This window comes from Dipteris shenzhenensis, chromosome 14, assembly GCF_047967505.1.
Source record: "Dipteris shenzhenensis isolate YYH24624 ecotype China chromosome 14, Dip_SZ_1.0, whole genome shotgun sequence".
NCBI lineage: Eukaryota > Viridiplantae > Streptophyta > Polypodiopsida > Gleicheniales > Dipteridaceae > Dipteris > Dipteris shenzhenensis.
In genome coordinates this window covers 46045007-46062922 of record NC_141609.1, presented here as the reverse complement: position 1 = coordinate 46062922, position 17916 = coordinate 46045007, and the positions used below count along the sequence as shown (strand labels likewise).

The window sequence follows — 17916 nt, the reverse complement described above, 5'->3', positions numbered from 1 at the left end:
GAGTCACTTGTATATATTTCTGAGTTTCTTATTGATGTGGATAGCTCTCTCCCACGACTATGGAGAGATGATGAAGACCTAAGGATGACCTCTATTGTGCCTCAAGGGAAAGACGTAACAAAGTAATAGACACGGAGTTGCTTAATAATATCAACCTCTATTGTATGCTTAATAGTGATATGATGAAAACATGGGTGACAAGATACAAGGATGCAAAGGCAAGAAGACAAGGAGAAAGGGCCCTCTTTCGTACACACCATGGACCTTGTGTGCCATACCCTAGGCATCTAAGAGCACTTCCAAAGGGTATTCATGTGGATTGGCTACTTGACAAAATGGAGAGAGCAGAGAGAGACGAGGGGATGCATATCACAATGGAAGAATGTGAGTATGCTAGGGGATGCATGAGCAAGGTCGGTATATAGAATGTTATGCATAAGTTAGGAGCTTTCAACAATTTAGATTGCTTATTTAATTAATTTTGTCTTAGTGTAGTGTACTATGTTCAATGCTATATGGTGTGAGGGCAAGCATTTTCGAACACAACGGATTGATGATAAGAGAAAGACACAAGATTGCGACGTCATTGCTAGCTTTGAGGGAGCCAATGGATCCATGGATGATTATTGTGGCATAATCCAAGATATTATTAAGCTTGACTTTCGACGCTTCTTTGTGTATGTTTTGGATGTAAAGTGGTTTAAGGACATGGTGGAAAGAGGCCCTAATGCAACAATCAAACGCCATGTAGGTGACTTTGTAACTATTGACTCCACAAAGTTTTGGCAAAGTAAGAAGGACACAGTAGTAACTATCGCAACAATGTGAACAGGTATTGTACGCACATATAAAAATACTCTTTTAAATATTTGATACCTTCGATGTAAGGAAAATAACATGATTGTATTTGTGTTTGAATTAGGTTGTTTATCAACCAATGGTGGATAATAATAGGTGGTGGTATGTCATACCTATTACGCCACATTCCAAAGTGATGTATAGTACATTTACTAATATGGGGCATATGGAGGATGATCATGGCCATGGAGGTGATGATGACCGTGATACAAGAGAGGAGGATGATCATGAGATAGGAGATACAGATATTGAGGCCATTACCCGTGAGGATGAACCTACCATTGGTGATGCTGATTTCGATGAGCACATGAGTAGCACAAGTAGTAGTGGGTTGAATGTATTTGTAGATCTCAACATTGGTTTGGATCTGGTAGTAGATAGTTTGGCAAGGGTTGATCTCAGTGAGGATGAGATTGCCATCATTGATATTGGCAAAACTATTTTACATATTGTCTCATTCTCCTCACCTCACTTAATTTTAGTATATGTGGGTTTGCCAAAAAGCATTGATATTTTTGTTAAAATTACGTGCTTCGGTAATCATGGGCAATGTTTGGAAAGCAATGATGTACATTTATTAGCCTGCACCAAAATCTCGCTTTCTATATTCTCTGTTTTGTGTTTAAATCCACGTCTAATTCATAGTATAGACGTGGTAATAGAAGCGCAAATAGACGTGCTATTAAACGTGCCCGTATTTTTTCTATTGTAGCAACATCTATAGACGCGCCCACTATTTTGCACATCTATCAAGCATGTTTATAGTTGCTTTGTCTTGTTGTGTTTGGTGTTATTAGATAAACCTTGGAAATTAATTCACCTAGAACAAACTCCACAAGATGCCAAAACAAGGCCACATTTTTTAAAAAAGAATAAATAAATTCTGAATTTATTATGGGGGGTGATTAGCTCGAGTAAAAACACAACCTTGTCCCATGGATGGGCTGTTATCACCCAACTAAGGTTGCATAGATTGGTCTAACCATTCCTAGAATCTTGGACTTTTTGAAGCCGGCATGTGATTTCTATTGAAACACCAACTTGCTACATAAATCCCAAACTACAAGGAAAATTGCAACTCTCAAGTATGGCCATGCCGTAGCTAAAGTTGATGAAAGGCCATGGGTGTCACGTAATCTTTGAATTGGTGCTCTAGCCAGTAGGCTGGCCTTTCTAACTGCCTTCTCCTTGCTTACTAGGTAGTTCCAAAAGAGGCGTCTCACAAACAGAACTAACTTTTTGCACAATGGATAGACAAGATTTACTTGAAATCATTTCAATAGTTTACCTCTTATGGGCAACCATTGCTTAAGTACTTTCCACCACAGGAAATTAGATTGACAACTATGCAAGCCCCCATATTTCTCAGTGTCTAGTGTTCCACTAGGTTGAACCTCTTTTGAGGGATCATTTATGATTGAGGGTCGAAATCATTGGACAAGGTGTCGATAGAGGAGTTTTGCCAAGATTTTGTGAAAGATAGTCCTGCCCACTCTCCATTGGCCCGCCTTTCCCTCCATCGTATGTGCATAATTCAATGGCTAGGAGTCTAGAATTCATCCTGGATGACTTGTAGCAAGTCGGATTCCCTGTCGTTTAGGGAGTATCATTGGCAAAGATAATCGATCGAGTGCAAATCTGTTGTGCATGGACTCCATGTGTCAGGCCAATTCCCAACTCACTTTCTATAAATTTCTATTACATGCACTAAGGGCATATTTCCACATACCTAGCCAATTCCTAACTCACTTTCTATAAAGTTCTATTACATGCACTAAGGGCCTATTTCCACATACCCAAGCATGCATCTGGTTGGAGGAGTCATAGGCTACGATTTAATTTAGGTGTCAAACTTCCCGGTGCGCAGATGAATCAACCAAAATTGTGAACACTCTTCGCCACCCAAGTGCTCACACCACCACTACACCTATATGCATTGAAACAAGACCTAAGTCATGCAATGTGGGGACCGTCTCATAATAAGTCGTGTAGTGTGAATCGAGGATTGTCTCTACCCAAAGCTTTGCTTCACCAAAGGCTCTCGTATAAGCTGGCATCTCCCTTGAGACCCTTGTGCCTAATTTGGGATACCTTGCCTATGTAGTCCTTCCAAGCTACCACCAATCTTAAATCAAATCAGAGGTGACTATTTTGCAGGGGAACTCATAAAACAATTGGTCACACCTTTTGCCATTCGCAATTAGGACTTTAAAAATATCTGCCCAAGGTGAATTGTTGTCAAGAAGCCTTGGGAGCCATTTGTTGACCAGAGACACATTTCGCAAGTCAATATCTGGTAGGCGGAGTCCTTTTTGTAGCTTCGAGATTTTAAGGGTTTCCCATGGGATGTAATGCATAACCCACTTGCCTCCTTTTTTTGCTCACGGGAAAGCATGAAAAAGGTGTTCAATTTCTTTCTAGTGTCCTTTCCCAAAATTCCACAGTGATGTTATGTAAGTAATCGTGGCAGCTAGAATGTCGTGGATCACTGGGCAACGACTATTCCGCCCTAAATAACCCCATACCAATGTTTAAGCTTGGCTTTAATGATTTCCTTAAACTAGTTGGAAGTATTGTCTGACCATCAGGCCTAGTTTCAGTGGAGCACCCCGATAGCACACACTTCTCCCCTATCACTATCTAAACCTATAAATCCATGATCTAGCTTGGAGGGAATTGCTATCCATTTTCATGACAAAGGTCTTTGTCGAGTTGTGTCTGGACCCAAAGGCATTACTGTACTTCCTTTTATCATGTCAAAGAAGTGAGAGACATTATCACGGTCTTCAAGGGAGAAAGACAAAATGTCCTCTACGAATAATTGGGCACAAATTTGACCCCCTATTGGTAGTGTAGCCCCTTTAATTTATCCCATTTCCATTCCTTGCTTGGCAGATGCAAAATTGAAATTGAACCAGTGGAAAATGTCAAAGGCACAAGTTGGTAGCCCGGTCTTAGAGATTGCTTGAGCTCAAACTTATTGACTACACCCCTATTTATAGAGAAAATGGTGGGCATTGCCAAACAACATTGACACCATCCTTGCAAACCCTACACAAAAGCCTAAACTAACCAATACCATAGTCAAGAAATCCCATTTGACATGACCGTATGATTTCTCCAAGTTAAGGCCAAACATCACCACTCACTGACTAGAAACCTCGACATAATCTAGGGCAGTAGATATAGTTAGTGTGTTCTCGAATATACCTCTGCCTCAAATCCATTTTGTTCTTTGTCAACCATGACAAAACAAACCTCTTGGATCCGGAGGGCCACCACCTTGCCGACAAGTTTATAGGAGGTCTTGAGTGGGCCTCTAGTCTTCCACCCTCAAATGGTTTGGTTTCTTAGGGAAGAGCTTCATGAGTCTTGCATTGAGATCTTTAGTTAGAGACACATGATCTTCCACACCATTTCCCGTATTTGATAAGTCTTGACCCATGACATTCCAAAATTCATGAAAAAGCTCTCCATTTAGTCCATCGAGGCCAAGGGACTGGTCATCCTTAAGGGCATTTGGGCCATCTTTGAGTTTCCCTTCTAAAATCATCTTGCTAGAAACCTTCTCTAGTAATTAGAGACCCTCCATCCACGGCATCAAAACATTTGCTAAGCTATCCATCCAATCTGCATCTTGCATAGACAATTCACCCACTATGGAACCAAGCTCATACCTAAACATTTCGGCGATTGCCAAAATTCATTTACTGTTTTACCTTGCACATCTACGAGTTTGTCTATTGCGTCCCTCTATTGATTCCTTTTGACTACCTCAAAAGAGACTTTAGATGGACAATCCCGCAAAGCTAGCCACGTCTGCTTGTTGTCAATGCAAGCATGATCAGCTTCTTCCCATTTTGAAATCTACACATGCTACCTCTAATTCCACCAAGAGAGTGGCTACGATTTGAGCCTTTCAATGGCGCTAAAGGCAATACTACATGCAACACCTTAATTATGTCTGTTAGGACATCTCTACGACCCTTGCTCACAACTTTGAAATTAAAGCCTATATGCTTGCACTTGTGGGTCTGCACAATCTGGATCAGCATCTAGCCATATCTCTCTTATAGCATCATAGAATTGAGTAGAATTTAGAAGCTTCTTAGTAATGGTATGTCAAGGGAATTCCCGCTATGCAAAGGGAGGCAAAATCTCCATATCACTGGGGCGTGGTCTGATAAACTAGTTAAGGCTAAACATTCACATCATAAAGAACCCACCATCCATCCTCTATGGCATAGAACCTATCAATATATACATTTATCAATGTTATTGGGACATACTTGATCAAGTCAACTTTATTCCTATTTGTTTTGTGCATGGAGGCTAATTAACCTATGCTTGTCCCTAGTTTTATATATTTTATGCATAGGTTAATCTTTTAAGCTTGTCTAAGAGTGGTGCACATTTATATCGAGGGGATTCGAAACCATGATCTTTTATTTCACACACTTGAGCTCTACCACTAAGCTATAGAGTAGTATAGCATCCTAAAGATAAAATAATATTATAAATGGTCCCTTCTTCCCCTCCATGTCCCTTCCTCTTCAATGCGCTCTTCATAAGTGGTCTCTCCCCCACTCCCCAATTTCACCTCATGTGGCTCCTTCTTTAATGCCCCCTAACTCCATTATTCTTTAATTGAAACTCCTTCCCTCCCCCCTTTATCCCTTAGTTTAATCATGGCTTTGCCATCTTCCTTTTCACCCCTCTTCTTTTTCCCACAACCAACTAATAGAAAATTTTGCCCACAACTAATTAATAGGAATTTTTCCCCCACAACTAATTAATAGGACTTTTTGCCCTAGTGAGGAGTCTTAACAATTGATTATGAATGTATATGTAAAAATATACATTTATATAAATACAATGTTATGGGGATATACTCATTGTTGTATCTACACTTATTCTATGTGAAAACATCTATGCCTCCTGGATCCAATGCCCAGCAATCTATCAGACCTTGGTTGAGATGACACAACTCGTCCCAAGCGTATTTCTTAGCAAATTGGTATGACCTATCAGCAACATTCTCCATAACATTCCAATCGCCCCCAAGCACCCAATGATCACAAACTATCTCTACATTCAGAAAACTTCAACATGTGCTTCTGTCACATTGGTTGTTAGGGGCATATACAATGGCCTATACTAATAACTGATCTTGTCTCAAAACACTTTAACAACTATAGACCAACCGTTACCTCCCCCCTTTATCCCTTAGTTTAATCATGGCTATCTTCATTTTCACCCCTCTTTGTTTCCCAATGAATTAAGAGGAATATTTGCCCTGATGAGGAGAATCAACAATTGATTATAAATGTATAACTACAAATATACATTTATATATATACATTTATCAATGTTATGGGCCATACTCACTCAACTTGATATATATACATTTATCAGTATTATGGGGATATACTCATTGCCGTATTTGCATTTATTCCATGTGAAAGCACCTAGGCCTTCTGGGTCTAATATCCCACAATCTATCATACGTCGGTTGTTGAGACACAACTCGTCCCAGTCGTATTTCTTGGCAAAGTGGTACAACCTATCAGCAACATCCTCCATACAATTCCAATCACCCCCAAGCACCCAATGATCACCTACTATCTCTACTTCTGTCTTGCGAGTTGTTAGGGGCATATACGATGGCCACCCTGAACTCAAAGTCTTCTACCAACACTTTAACAAGTATAGACCAACCGTTCTCATCTTGAAACACTTCTTTATCTCCTAAGGCCTTTCGCACTAATACAATAGATCCTCCTTTTCCCCAATGAGGAGAATTGACAATTGATTATAAATGCATATATACATTTATCAATGCTATGGGACATACTCACTCAACCCAATATATATACTTTAGTAAATGTTATGGGACATAATCGCTCAACTCAATATATATACATTTATCAATGCTATGGGGACATACTCACTCAACTCAATATATATTCCTATTTGTTTTGGTCCGTGGAGACTAATTAGCCTATGTTTGTCCATGGCTTAATATATTTTATGCATAAGTTAGTATTTTAAGCTTATGTCTAAGAGGCGTGCACATTATATCAAGAGGGGATTAGAACCCATAATCTATTATTTCACACATTTGAGCTCTACCATTAAGCTATAGAGTAGTATAACATCCCTAAAGATAAATGTAATTCTATAAATGGTCCGTCCTTTCCGTCCATGTCCCTTCCTCTTTAATGCCCCCTTCATAAGTGGTCCCTCCCCCCCTCCCCAATCTCACCGTACTTGGCTCCTTCTTTGATGCCCCTAACTCCATTATTATTTAAATGAAACTCCTTTCCTCCCCCTTTATCCCTTAGTTTAATCATGGCTTTGCGATCTTCCTTTTCACCCCTCTTTTTCCCCCACAACTAATTAATAGGAATTTTCATTTTCTCAATGTAGGCAAGCCAAGCTTGTACACAAAGTATATATACATTTTCAATGTATGGGGGAACATACTAGGCAAGCCAAATAATATCCTCTATGTCACACTTCAGACCCTCCTTTGCCCCAATGAGGAGAAATAACAATTGATTATAGGCAAGCCAAACACTATCCTCTATACCATACTTCAAATCTTGGAGGAGAAAAATTCAAGGATTAACGCATTTCAAGACCACTAGACAACCTCTTTATTTCTTTTTATCACACCACCCTCTAAGGTTCCACAACAAGAGTGGAACTTTTGAACTCGAAGATGTACCACCCATAAACACATTTATATCAATATGACAAGAGCTTTCTAGTGTTTTAATAGCATAAATAACAAGATATTTATGGATATGTTTCTAAAGAAGTTTAAATTACTATAAACAAGTATTAACTTGGGCTTATATATCACTCTCATAAAATATATGTAATATTTAATACTATATATGGAAGAACAAAACATAACATAGATGTGCTCAAGCGGGATTTTTCGATCAATTTGAGTGGTTGAATGACTATATTTGGACATTGGATGTGAAAGTTATGCTACTTTTAAAAGTGTTGTCCATGGTAGTTTCGCCAACGAAACTACCTTGGAAGACCCACTTCAAAGGGTTTCGCTGGTGAAACTACCTTGATGGATTACTTCAATGAGGTTTCTTTGAATAAACCCTTTCATGAGGCTCGGTTGAGAGAAAGTGTTCAATGTCACCCCCTATTACTTAAAAGTTGTAAGAAGAATCATAAGGGAATTTTCATAGAGAAGTCTACTCTACATGTGGGTTTCTTCAAAAGTCATCCCATTCTGTTACTCACCATTCCCATGTAAAGATTTGTGTATAAAATAGGCATTGCTATAAAACTTTGCATATTTCTAAGTGAAACTATGTTTTGTTCTGATCTATTTTTGCTATTTTTAAACCTAGTTGGAAGCTTTTTTATTCCTTTGCTCGGGACGCTCAGAAGATTTCGCTCAAAAAATGCTCGTCCCTCTCTAGAACCACCTGCAATGTGTAAACCTGCCTGCATGCAAAGGACCTCCTTTAACCTACAGTTGCCGGTTAACTACTGCCCAACAAATCCCGAACTCCATGTCACTGCCATGCTGGAATGCCACGTCAGTAACAAAAGACACACGTCCCTGCCATGTTGCTAACCAAAGACCATGTCACCGCCATGCTGGAATGCCATGTCTCCCAACGACACTTGACGATCGAAAAGGGACACATGTCACCCTTTCCCAATCGAAATCCGACTCCCAGCCTTCGACCAATCGTCGAAAATCCTCTCGGCTTCCCCTCGAGAAAGGACTCCCCGTGTCCCTTCCCTACTCCTTTTGCACCCTGCTCCTATCCGCGCTCGCTGCTTGCCTAATCAGGGAGTTCCAAAATACCTTCTCATGTTTGCGTGTGGCCAGAATGCATTGGAAACAGGCTATGAGTTGGCAGCCACGTGTGGGTATTTCACCGTGCCAAGGTGCCAAGTAGACATGTGACGTGGCAGAGGAGGCAGGCGTCCGTGACCAGGAAGTGGTCAACGGAAGAGCTGTTGCTTTCGTGTCGGATTTGGAGACTGAGTTTTGCCGTTTCGCTGTGAGTTCTGCCGTTTACGGTATTTGCCGTTTGCTAGAGATTTTCGTTCTCTCGGTTTGCTTTGCCGTTGAATTTGCTCCTTTCTTGACGGATTTTTGACTCGATCTCACCGTGCTGCTTGCTTCAATCAGTTGTGCTATCTGTTTGCGGGAAAATCTGTCCTTTTATAGCATTAGTTTGCCATCACATCTGAGGCTTTCGCTTCGTCGTCGAAGAACCGCGTTGCTTCTTCAACCACCGCGTTGCCGACCTCCTGTTCGAATTTTAGCATAGAATTCATTCCTGTGGAAAATTATTATAGCTCAGAGACATGGAGGAGCCCCGGAAGCAACAACATTCTAACCTTAGGTAGGACGCTTTCGTAAGTCAAACAATTTCAGAACGACGAACCTTCGACCAGAATCGTTCCGCGTTTCCAAGTGCCCTCCTCTTCCCCAATGTTACAATGATCTCGGATACTCCTTCAAGCTCTCGCAATCTTTCCGCAGCGGAAAGCTTTATTCCAGCTTATCTGGAAAGCGCCAACACCGAGGGATTTGAGAAGCTTTATCGGGAGAAGAAACAGCTGTATGAAGACGCGGACGCACCCCTATTGAATGGAGAAAAAGAAGAATGCAACATTGGGATAACAGAGGCTGATTTGTCGTCCAAAGCAGCAGCGGCTGTCACCGTACAGAAGGTCTATCGTAGCTACAGAACGAGGCGTCATCTTGCAGATTCTGCTTTAATGGACAAAAAATACAAATGGTTACTCTCTCTTTCTCTTTCTCTTCTCTGTGTCCTTCCCTCTCTCTCTCTAGCGTGCACACACGCACATCAATATGAGTTTTGGTACAATAGTATATAGCCTTCACAGAGGCAGAAGAACCTCATAGACTTCATAGCTGGATTAGCGCATCATTAATGACTAAGAGCACGTTCAAGCGCAATTTTGTATTTTGTGTATACAATATTTCGTATTGAGAGATAGCAGGAGGCGTTAATAGGGATGACCAGAAAATACAATTTGAAAATAAAGTGATGGTGCAGCAAAAGTTGAAAAATTTACAGTTTAAAACGATTACAATCAAGTCCTAGCATCGAATATCAATGAATTGATCCTTGCTGCATGACCCTCCCTATAAAATATGGAATGTAGCTCTAATCAGCTAAGAGGTTGAGGTGCTCCCTGACCATGTCTGTGGCGTATTCATACATTTCTGGCGAGATGTGCATCATGTGATCTGTGCAAAACAGCATCGTAGGTCCCCTTGGCTCACTAGCTGCATGAAGTAAGACATTGCTAGTCCTGGTAATGTGCTGGTCTAGTGTTTGAACTCTGTGCATCTAGCAAACGCTGCATCATATGTGAAGTGGTATGGAGAGAAAGAAAGTTTATTAAAGTCTTCGGAATACCAAAGGGTTTATGAGACTAAAGCAACCTGATACAGTGAGCTGAGGGATGGAGCCACTAAGCGGGCATCAGCACCATGATGTGTACAAAAAGAAAGAAACCATAATCATGATCCTAATGGCATCAATACAAAGAGAGAAAACTCTATGCGGGCTCAGACGATGGGAGTTGGCAGGGCGTCAACCCTGAGAAGGGGGCGTCGTTGTATGAGGCTGTTGTGGTGGCATAAAACCTGTGATGCAACGTTGGTGGCTATCACCATGTGTGGCCCGCTGTGGTCTCTTGGCTATGGCCTTACGACGAACAAGTGCCACTGTTACTCCTATGGGCCGTGTCTCCGGTTTGGTGAGATTGGAGGGAAGGTCCCCTTATATGATCTGTGCCTTGGTTTGCTAACGAGTCTGTCATATCTGTAGTTTGGGTCCTTGTGCTCGCCGTCTCTGTCAATCCTGCTGGTTGGTGCTGCTTGGCTGGAAGAACTCAGTGATCATGCTTTGGGAGAGGTCTGGATGTATACCCTGATCTCGCCTACATGTCATGAGCAACCGCTCCCTGTGTTGGACAGCCTTATGGATGAAAGCTGCCAAGTATCTCTGATTTGGGAAGGAGAGGAGAGTAGTTAGGGTCTGAAACCATCCTTGAAGAGGCAATGATAGATACCTCTGATCTCATAGTACACATGGCATCTAAAAGCGATGTGCTTCTCTGACTCGATCTCCTAGTGATCGCATAGGGTGCAGATGCAGCCCTCTCCACTCTCAGTACGAAGTCGGTGTGATGACACGCGGAACTGTTTGATTGATATCCTGAAGGAGTGGGGGAGGTGGATCTGTGTGTATCCTGGCGGATCGATGAAGCCCTCTGCTGAAATCCGTAGTCAGTGGTGTTTGTAAAAACTGAGCTTTACAGGGATCTCCTGGCATGCCAACCAAGTCCTAAATGCATGTAACTGTAAGAGATCCTTTCCGATGACTTGGTTCGCCTCGCGATATGTCAACGGGATGGATGGGACCTCGATGCTGTAGTGTAAGGGAGATAACTTGTCTATGTGGAGTCCAAGGCTCTCACACCATTGCATGTGTGCGCATACCAACACCTATGATCACCCTCTGCCGCGAGTACCTTGGATGAGGACAAGGCCAACCAAGGAAGCCTATGTCGCCCTATGGTGCAGGAGCCATATTGCCTAATGCGGTAGAGATACATGATAATGATAACCTGAAACGTTGCACTGAGCTATAGTAGGGATGCTCTGAACTCAGCTAGGACTATCGGATGTGGGACTAAAGGCTTATTGCGAATCATTCGTAAAAGGAGGAGATCCTGATGCCTCTCAACTCGAGCCTAGTCTGTCTCTGAAAGGTTTGGCCCCCAACAAGGGCTGCCATACATACTTGCTGGTCAGACCAAAGAGTCAAAGAGAAGAGTCTTGGTTGAGGGTCTTGGGAGTGAGGATGAAAGCATTGTTGCTTGAGTCTGGCAACCATGGCGTACCCCGTGTTTAGTCGGGTCTGTAATGCTTGTCGCATCGTAAAGATTGGGTGAAGAAAAACAACGCCTAGATATCCATAGGATGCAACCATCTCCACGGGCAACCCATCCAGGGGGAAGTGCTTTCTGTGCATGGCTGCTCGGGACACATTGAAGATCATGACCTTGGTTTTACCAAGGTTGACCTTCGAGTCATGTGTCTCTCAGAAGGTATGAAGTACATCCAAGTGTCACTAGAGATCCTCTGCTAAGGAAGATAGTAAGACCATGTCATCTGCACATAAAAGAATCTGGAGCAAGGATCCGGTTTGAGAGCAACCAGCCCCTTCTAGGGTCCCAATAAAGGTCTCATCTATGTAGAGGCCGAACAAGGTTGGTGATAATGGATAACTTTGCTTGATTCCAATGGTGCATATGATCTCCTTTGTCCACCCCACCAGTGTGTGTGTTTGTGTGTGTGTGTGTGTGTGTGTGAGAGAGAGAGAGAGAGAGAGAGAGAGAGAGAGAGAATATCTAAGAAGTTCCAAAGGACCCATGAGACCAAAAGTGATACAACCAGGTAGAATCGGGGGTTCATCTGAGTCTCATCATGAGAACAAAAGGAAAACAACACTCAAAAGGCAAAATGAAAAAGGTAATATACAAAGTACCTATCAATATGTGTTACACCAGGGATCTGCCGCTCTAGTATGTCCAGCATTGGATTGTAGAAGGTTGAGTGAAGGTCACTTGTGTCCACTGTGGGAAAAGGTACCTCCATGGTGTCATGAGGATCTCCTGGATCTGTTGTTGATGCATGGGTCGTATCCATGGTCGAGCTGTTCTGGGACTGTCCATGTGCGTATGACTTGTGGCTCAGGCTAAGGATGATGGGACGCCAGGTAGGTAGGGCTGTGATTTCTACCCAATAGATTATTTCACTTCTAGAGACCTTCATGAGAATACTGTTGTATCGGATTGCCACTACTCTCTTGTTGTGAATCGGTGGCATGCTTATGGTACATCACATGACTAATTCAGGAGATACGTCTAGTCAGGATGCGATGGTACAACTGACACAAGTGCCAGAGTGCCATAGAGCACCATCATCTTACCTACACATGAGGGCAGCCTGACTATTATCAATCCCGACATTCAATGCCGAGCCCTCCTGGGTAAGATTGTGATTTCGAGATTTCCTTCTTGCTTGGGGGTGGCTGAGTAGGCACTGCTGTGCTAGACCGTTAGGTCTAGAAGAATGTAGTAATGGTCTGCTATTGTGATGAGGATGAGGGGGTGTGGTTGCTCGGAGGATCAACTCTTTGTGTTGCCGTATCTCCCTCAAGAAGAGCCGAAGGGAATGACTCGAGATTGGGTTTCAAAACCATCTCTGAAGAGGCAGTGGGTTGGGATCTGCAAATGTCATGCTCCTCACACTCAATCTCTGCATGGCATAGACTGCATATCTGCTCCTCTCTGTTGACATGGGCTGCTAGGCGTATCTCAATCTCAAGCTGATGGGAGGAGATCCTGATCTGGCTAATCACACATCTCATGGCATGAACATATGGTGGTCCATGTAAATACACCTTCTGATGTAGCCGTTCTCCATGAGTACGAAGGAGTGCTCCCTTCAATGTTGCATCTTTGTGCCAGGCTCTGCTAATGGTGCGATCCAGCTCCGGCGTCGTGGAGGGGTGGTGCATCCAGGCTGTGCTGAAATTGGGGTAGGCTATCCATTTGTAGGCCATGTGTAGAGAGCCATTTGTTGGCCTTGATATACCAAGATCTGGTGTGCCCATCTGCTGCTAGATGTCATGAAGACTCTAGGGCCAGCCTCATGTATATGTGTGGACCCATAAATTTGGATGTGGCGAATTTATGTAACTGTTTGGAATAATAATCCCGGGGGGGGGGGGGGGGGGGGCACCATAACTCTGCCTGGATAGTGGCATGTGGGACGGATGGTTTACTGCTGAAATCACTGCCTCTCTAGTCGGGCCAAGGCTCCCTGTCAACCAGTCTTAGCTCAGTATTGAGAGTTGCCTCTCTTTGGTTCTTCATCTCTCAAGTTCCAAATCAATTGTCTTCTTTTCGAACAAAATGATGATGTGTTTTAATATGTTGTTGAGCTCAGAATGCATGATTCTTGCAGAAACTAATACAATATTGTTGTCACGCGACGTAATTGTGGATACCACCTGAGAGATTCTAACAAGTAACGCTGTAAACTCTTGACAGGCATTGTACATGCCGTGCACTCAGATTCCATTGTTGACAATGCAAGTTCTTATTGCGGACCGTGGTTAGAATAAATGTGCTGCACCTTCCTTGGTATGCTCAATGATATTGTTGTCACATGACATAATTGTGGATACCACCTGAGAGATTCTAACGAGTAATGCTGTAAACTCTTGACAGGCATTGTACATGCCGTGCACTCAGATTCCATTGTTGACAATGCAAGTTCTTATTGCGGACCGTGGTTAGAATAAATGTGCTGCACCTTCCTTGGTACACTCAACATGTAGCAAAACAGTACTGTCGCAGGATTATACTCCTTTGGCTTTTGCATAAGCTTAGTTGCCAATTTTATCGCATGAACTTGATGATAGAGATTTGTGTCCACCTTCTGCAAAGTGCAGACTTGCTGTTTTCGACCTGGTTTCCATAGTTTTTTTTTTGCATATCGAACTTTCTCAAAAGCTCCATGTCATATCTGCTATGTGACAAGAATACTTTTAGGTCTTTGCCACACCTCTATGTCTAAGTGATTATGTACAATCAATTATCAGATCTGACGTACCAAGTGTACACATCAGATCTTACTTGATTGCATCCACCTGTGATCGTCACTGCCTGTTATGATAGTGTCACTTCTGGATTAATAAGCTAATCCTACCTCTGGTTTTGGTTTAAAACTAGATTTAATTAAATTAAAAAATTTGCCCATGATTGCTCTACCTATGTACCGAATTAATTACAAATAAGTTTTTAAGCAGTAATTTAGTCTAGAAAACTCATGGATTCCAAAATTCGAATTACATGTAGATCTCAAAGTGATCTGTCTAACCTGCATGTGCATGACTAAGGTATTACCCTAGTAGACTAACTGAATGCTCAGCCTTAAGCATGTCCATGGTGGGAAAAGTCCTTCCGGTGAGAGGTGTCCTTTTTTGTCCTCTTTAGAAGCAATGAAGATACAATTAGTTTCCAAGGAGAGGATTATTCCGAAATTGGTTTCCAAGGAAAGTATCATACTATTTACGATGTTTTACTTTCTCTAGTCATCTGTAACCATTTGCCAATTATGGATAAATACAGGTTTTCTTACTTTGCTTTTGATCTGCATGGTTTATTCCTTCCTAGGTGGAATGTGCTGGAAGGTGCACTACTTCGACAAAGTTCAGAAACGTTTTATGCCTATCAAAAAGAGGATAATGCTGCAGCCCAGTGGTCAAGATTGAAGAAAAAGGCTGCAAAAGTAATTCTTTAGTCTTCCAATTCCTCATGTACACTTTAAGTATCTGCATTCTGATTGATCTTGTGTACCATGCATAGGGATTAATAGGCTGTTTATTTTTAGCAGCAGTTTTTCAAATAGGATTATTTGATCTTGGAAGGTTTTCTTAGTGCAGATCATCTTGATATTTCACTTTCTTTCACGATATTGCTCATGTCAGATGATAGTCATGTTTGGTTTTCAGTTTGAATAAACTATGGGCCTTGTTGCGTCTTGTCTCATTTGATATGGAACAAGTCTAAAACATGATTTTGATCTTGTTTAATACAATAGATTTTTTTGCTGTTTGGGCCTAGTGGGCTAGGATCAGTTCAGGATTAGAGTGATGCATGATTTTAGCATTGCATCTGCTTTGATGGTTATCATGACATATTTTCTAGTGAAGGTCGACCTATTTCTTTTGAGGAGCACGCACTTATAATGTTAAATGTTGTTGGAGGAGGCATTCGTAGCATTGGTACAAGCCTGATTCCAAAAGACTTAAAAAAAGGCTGTTGGAGAAGCTAGAAAGCGCATGTGGGCTACAATGAAAAGGTTTTAGATAGTGGCTAAAATTTCTAGAGGCAACCTAGATTGTTTCTTTGTACTTTTTCTCTATAATGTGACAATATTAACTGATTCATGGATCTGCCTTGAAGTCATGTTTGAAATAGAAAATGGTTTTTCTAAATCTGCTTTGGATACTGCACTCCTGTATTTAGTTGGTCCAAGAGATCCTATATTATGCTAATTCAATATAAGCCATCTGTTGGCATGTCATATGACAAACTTATCATATTGCATTGTGTTTCAACTTCCATTTTATGCGAACAAGCTCTAACTAACGAGAAGTTGTTAATTAAGCTACCTTTCATGTTTTAAAATGTTATTCTCTTTCTACTGAAGCTGATGCCATTTTCTAGTTTCACAGTTTTTTGTGAGATGTTTATTACAGAGTTTGTTTTTAAGCTTCCTTTGGTAAGCGTTTCTTGTAGTTTGACAATGTAGAATTTGAAAGTGAATGGCAAGGTTCTTGTCTTAGATTTCTTTACAATTTTTTTTGCATTACAATCATAAATTTTGGTCTACTCGATGAGTGCCTAGCAGTTATGGCTTCCAGTCTTTTTGGACCAAATCTTTGTAAATACATTTTCAAGCAGACCTTGTAGGCTTAAGCAGTAGACCTAACAAAATATTTTCAGGTTGGCAAAGGGTTATCAAAGGATGAAAATGCTTGCAAATTGGCTATTCAGCATTGGCTTGAAGCTGTAAGATCTCTGCCTTTTTACCTTTCTCTGATAGTCTTCACAAGAGTGTGATTTAATTGTCACGGGATTTTTCTTTGTGCAGTGACACTAGGAATTTTTACCTTACCTTTCGCTGATTCCAAGAGTCTTTACAAAGTGTAATTTAAACTTCACTTAATCACCCTTCTTAAGTAGGTTTTCATAGTATCAAGTTATCATTTGCTAGTTGGTTTCTGTTCAAGTTTTTTTGTCCATCGTTCAAATTGATGCATGTTGTGTAAGGGTTATGCGTGTCTCATTTAGTCCTTTGTTATGGCGTCGTGGAAGACTTGTGTGCTGGCGCGCCTTCTCCAAGAACTCCCGCATCAGGTTTGCAGGTCATGAAGTCCCCTGGAGCTCCATACTTGCTGCTCACACCAGTTTCTTGTGGCCGGGTGTACGTGACGTGCTGGGCTGGTTGCCCCCTCTAGGAAGCTCTCTTGTGGACAAATGTTTGAAGCCTTTGCAGCCCTCATCTTCGGGATTCCTTGTGGCTTTTTTTCTGGTCCTTTTCGCAGTCCCTCTACTGTTTGGTGCCCGAACAAGAGGCTGACCTTTCAAGCTTTAAGCAAGATCTTGATCCTTGCCTTTTCCCTTTCATTTCCCCTCCTTTTTCCCGCCTTCCTTTCCCCTTTTTTGCAGCACCGGGATACTTGTTGTCCTTGGAGAAAGAAAGTCTGGTGGTGACTTTTGTCTAACAAGAAGGGCTCTAATTGCAACACCGTCGATTCCCCCAGCCGTTAAGTTTAGATGTTTGACTGACAGACCAAGGCTCACCTCTCCATTGAAGGTGCTATAATAACTAAGGATGAGCAAATCCATCTCATTCTTTTTGGGGTGAAATCCATTCACCATTATATCACATCTCATTCTTTATGCTTAAATCCTATCACATAAAGTTCCTCTTCTTGTATCCCGTCTAGGGGTGTTAGACATAGAGGTTAGGGAGAAGAGTTTGTAAGGAGAGAAGGGGGGCTGGATGGCAGTAAGGGGGGATATACCAAGGGGCTGAGCGGCAACAGCGAGGGAGGTGGCAAGTCGGAGGTTGTACTTTCTTAAGTTCAAGTCATTGTGAAGGATTAGGTCAAGGATGATTACAGCAGCTTGTCTTTCAGACAGCCACTACTTGTAAACTTGAGGCAATTTTCTTGTTTAGGGATGACTTTTGTAAAGGGAAAAATAGGCTGTAGGGCTTAGCAATGAATGTAGTAGGGCATATTGGGTTTTTATGGCAATGACACATAAGCCACTCCAACTCTGAGCTCTCTCTTTGTTCAGCTTTAATTCTTTATGCTGTGTGTGTGTGTACGTGTGAACCTCGCCACTCTTATTTTCTTTGGTCTAAGGGAGTGTGTCTTG

At 41.8% G+C, this 17916-nt stretch overlaps 1 protein-coding gene across 1 annotated transcript in view; it reads left to right on the top strand.

Annotated features, from left to right (window-relative positions):
• Positions 1 to 17916, top strand: part of LOC147894715 (uncharacterized) — a 93490-nt gene that overhangs the window by 3886 nt on the left and 71688 nt on the right. The window contains exons 2-6 of the mRNA XM_087385359.1: positions 8818 to 8960; positions 9083 to 9254; positions 9395 to 9653; positions 15139 to 15253; positions 16474 to 16539. Coding sequence (XP_087241485.1) covers positions 8818 to 8960; positions 9083 to 9254; positions 9395 to 9653; positions 15139 to 15253; positions 16474 to 16539 — 755 coding nt within the window. The remainder of the gene's footprint in view (positions 1 to 8817; positions 8961 to 9082; positions 9255 to 9394; positions 9654 to 15138; positions 15254 to 16473; positions 16540 to 17916) is intronic.